General features: G+C 31.3%; 1 protein-coding gene across 1 annotated transcript; it reads left to right on the top strand.

Annotated features, from left to right (window-relative positions):
• On the top strand, positions 464-2,589 carry LOC107621209 (putative F-box protein At3g44060). The gene is made up of 4 exons (XM_021114747.1): positions 464-1,546; positions 1,605-1,721; positions 2,332-2,355; positions 2,402-2,589. Exons 1-4 carry the CDS (start codon positions 539-541, stop codon positions 2,402-2,404), a joined length of 1,152 nt encoding a protein of 383 aa, XP_020970406.1. The 5' UTR covers positions 464-538; the 3' UTR covers positions 2,405-2,589.

The following is a 3,416-nucleotide window of genomic DNA, read 5'->3' as shown; positions in this document are numbered from 1 at the left end:
AAAAGCTAAAATCAATATGAATGATAAATTAAAAATGATATATTTAAATACTTTAAATTCATTATTGGAGTATAAAAAAAAAAAAGATAACTTCCCGTTGAGATATCTTTTCTTCATTGATAAGGTTTATAAGAATCTAATCTAATTCAAAATTTTCAAGTGAGATATATATATGAAGAAAGGAAATCAAGTGAGGTAGTTAGACACTTACTTTCGTTTTGATAATACTATCTCTATATTTTTATTTTTTAATATTGGATTAATAATGGTATTTTTTTAAATTGTGATTTACTGTGGTATTTTTTTAAAATATGGAATGATTTAATTTGCAGAGTAAAAATCGGATCGTTCGATTTGTCTACTCCAAATTTTTTTAATTTTTTTAATTTGTTAAACACAAATTGGTGATCCATTCAGGTATAACACTCATCCTACTTTTATATCCAAATTTTCTAGCCCTAATTTGTTGGTGGTATAAACGTGTGTTCAATCCTATAAAAGATCGTAGAGAGTGACAGTACCAAAAATATTTTCGAGTATGAACCCTAGCTTTTGCAGAATGAAGAAATCACAGAAAATTGCAATAGATTCTTCTCCTAACAACGATAAAGAAGAAGATCGGTTAAGCAATCTTCCAGAGGATATATTGTGCCAGATTTTGTCACATGTTGATACATCAATTGCATGCAGAACAAGCGCCCTGTCAAAAGATTGGAATCGCAGATCAGTTTGGACCATGCTTCCAGATCTTTCCTTCCATTACTGGTCCCCATTATATTCACTGGATTACTATACAGGATTTAACAAATTCGTGAACAAAGCTTTAGATTCACGCAAAGGAAAACATATCAGAAGATTCCACTTACATTTTTCTAGCGACAGGAGTTTCTGGCCATCCGACTTCCAGAAGTGGATCTCCGGCGCCATTGAATGCGCCGCCGAAGAGATCAATATTGAGTTGAATAAAGATTCATGTTTCCGCCACATCGAGTTACCTTTGACGGTTTTCAGTTCGGCCACTCTCACGACCTTGAAATTACATGGTCATATTAGTATCTTCGTTACGAATTCCCCTGTGTGGTTACCGAAGCTCAAGATTTTAGATCTGTCAACGCATCCATGCCAAGGGTGCGGTACGGAAGCCGAAAGACTTGTGAACAGTTTCTTGTCTAATTGTCCTGTTCTTCAAGAATTTTATCTCAATGGAGAGTGGAATATGATGAGCATTGTTCGAGCGCCTCATACATTGAAGAAGCTTAGTGTACATGTTGATAGTTTTGTGAATGATTCGTTTGAGATAGATGCTCCATCTCTTGAATTTTTTTGCCTTCAACAATCTTCTCCTGTTCGGTATGTGATTATGAACTTGAACAATGTGGTTGCAGCACGCCTCTCAATTCTCTTTGAATTCATCAGTGATAGAAGCTGCTTATTTGATCTTTTTCAAGGACTCTCTAATGTCAAATACTTGTACTTGAATATTCAGTATCGTGAACTCCATAGACTTCCTGTCATTAATAAAAATGTAAGGTTTTGTAAGAGTCAAAACTTATCTTATTTAACATGAATTCGAATGTATTAATATGTTAATATTTTCATTTTAATATCGTCTTCCTCAATTTCCCAATTTGCTTCGCTTATATTTTGATGGTTCTTCTAACATGGATTTGCTGCCAAGCTTTCTTCAGAAGTCACCCAATCTTGAAACTTTCATAATTCAGGTACTCCAAATTGTTTTAACTTATCAATTGTAACTATGTAACTTTATGTAATTATGTTAAATATTGGCTAAAATATTAATAGGAAGCATGTGCCTCAGTTTTATATATATATATATAATAAGAGTCATTAAAATTTGTTGTTTTTTATTATCAGTTAGCTATTAATATGTAAAGGTATAAAATAAAATATATTATTCAATTACTAAACTAAAGAAATTAGACTACAAAAATTAAGTTGATGATTAAATAATAAAAAAAATCTAATGTACTCCTAACATTTCTCTTGTTTTATACGTATACATAGAGGCTGTTTTATATATATACATAGAGGCCTATGCTTCCCATTAATATTGTAGCCAATATTTAACATAATTACATAAAATTACATGGTTACAATTGATAAGTTATAATCTATGATTATAAGATGATTTGTAACAAGTTTTGTAAAAATTAAAGATCATACTATCACAATTTAAAATAACTATCTAAATTTTAATATTAAAATAACTATCTGTACACTAATAAAATATTATTTAATATTTTTATGGTCTACCTATACTTTTTCATAAAAAATATATTCAATTATGATTGCATTTACATTTGTTGGCAGGTTAAGGGGCCTCAAAATAAATGGTTTTTGTATGAAAAAAAAAAAAAACATAGAGAAAAAGTTCAAAGCCTAATTAAAGTCCATATAATTTTTTGACAGCCCACAAGATAAACAAGAATATGCAGAAGCTTACAAGCATGCATGGGGTCGCTGAAGTAAAGCGAGTTGGATATTTTGATTTGATATAGTATTTAGCTTAATTTTCCTGAGTTTAAAATGATTTATTTTGATTCATGGTTTCATGAGTTAATTTGATGTTGTAGATAATAAACATTGTTTTTTTTTTTAGATTTTTCACCGTGTCTTTAAGTTTAGCAAATTATGAGATATCATTAAATTAGTTGCAAATAAATATTATTATCATATACTACTCAAAAAAAATTCTAAATTGTAGTGGGGGCGCTTGCCCCCACACCAATATACTTGGAACCGTCCCTGAGTGAGGGGAAAGAGAAAGGGGGGAGGGGGACGGCGGCGGCGGTGGTGGTAGTGGTGTTGGTGGTGATGGAGTGGCAGTGGGTGTTGATGATGATGATGGTGGTGGTGATGATGTTGATAATGGTGGTGGAGTGGCAGTTGGTGGTGGTGGTGGTGAAGGAGGTAATTATGTTGGTAGTGGTGAGGGTATTTTTGTCCAAAAAAAATTAAAAGGACGATTTTAATACAAAAAAACACGTTAAGGACGATTTTAAATCCAAAATTACAAGAGGGACGATTTCGATTCTGACCCTTAACGTCAGGGACCAAAATCGTACTTATCCCAAATAAATTACTGAATATTGATCACATGTTTATAACATGGTGAAAACTCACATGCAGTTATTTTCATGTAAAGTTGTTAGTTGAAAATCGTTAGATAACAATTTTGTCAAACATGTCAAATAATCTAATGATTCTCAACTAACAACTTTATATGAAGACAAACTGCATATGAGTCTTCACTTTATAACATACGTGATAATACTATAAATAAAATCAAGTAGTTTCGTTGAACCGATTTATTGGTATTTTTCATTTTTATGATTGGATATTTTCATGAGTTTTTACTATAACAAAAGTTTCCATAAACACTAAAAATAATATTC

The sequence above is a fragment of the Arachis ipaensis genome, chromosome B10 (assembly GCF_000816755.2).
Source record: "Arachis ipaensis cultivar K30076 chromosome B10, Araip1.1, whole genome shotgun sequence".
NCBI lineage: Eukaryota > Viridiplantae > Streptophyta > Magnoliopsida > Fabales > Fabaceae > Arachis > Arachis ipaensis.
This window is presented reverse-complemented; position numbering and strand designations above follow the sequence as displayed.

Coding starts and splice junctions, on each gene's coding strand:
- LOC107621209 (XM_021114747.1), top strand. CDS start 539: ATGAACCCTAGCTTTTGCAGAATGAAGAAATCACAGAAAATTGCAATA. Junction 1,547..1,604: donor TAAGGTTTTGTAAGAGTCAA/AACTTATCTTAT, acceptor TTTTCATTTTAA/TATCGTCTTCCTCAATTTCC. Junction 1,722..2,331: donor TTGAAACTTTCATAATTCAG/GTACTCCAAATT, acceptor ATTTGTTGGCAG/GTTAAGGGGCCTCAAAATAA.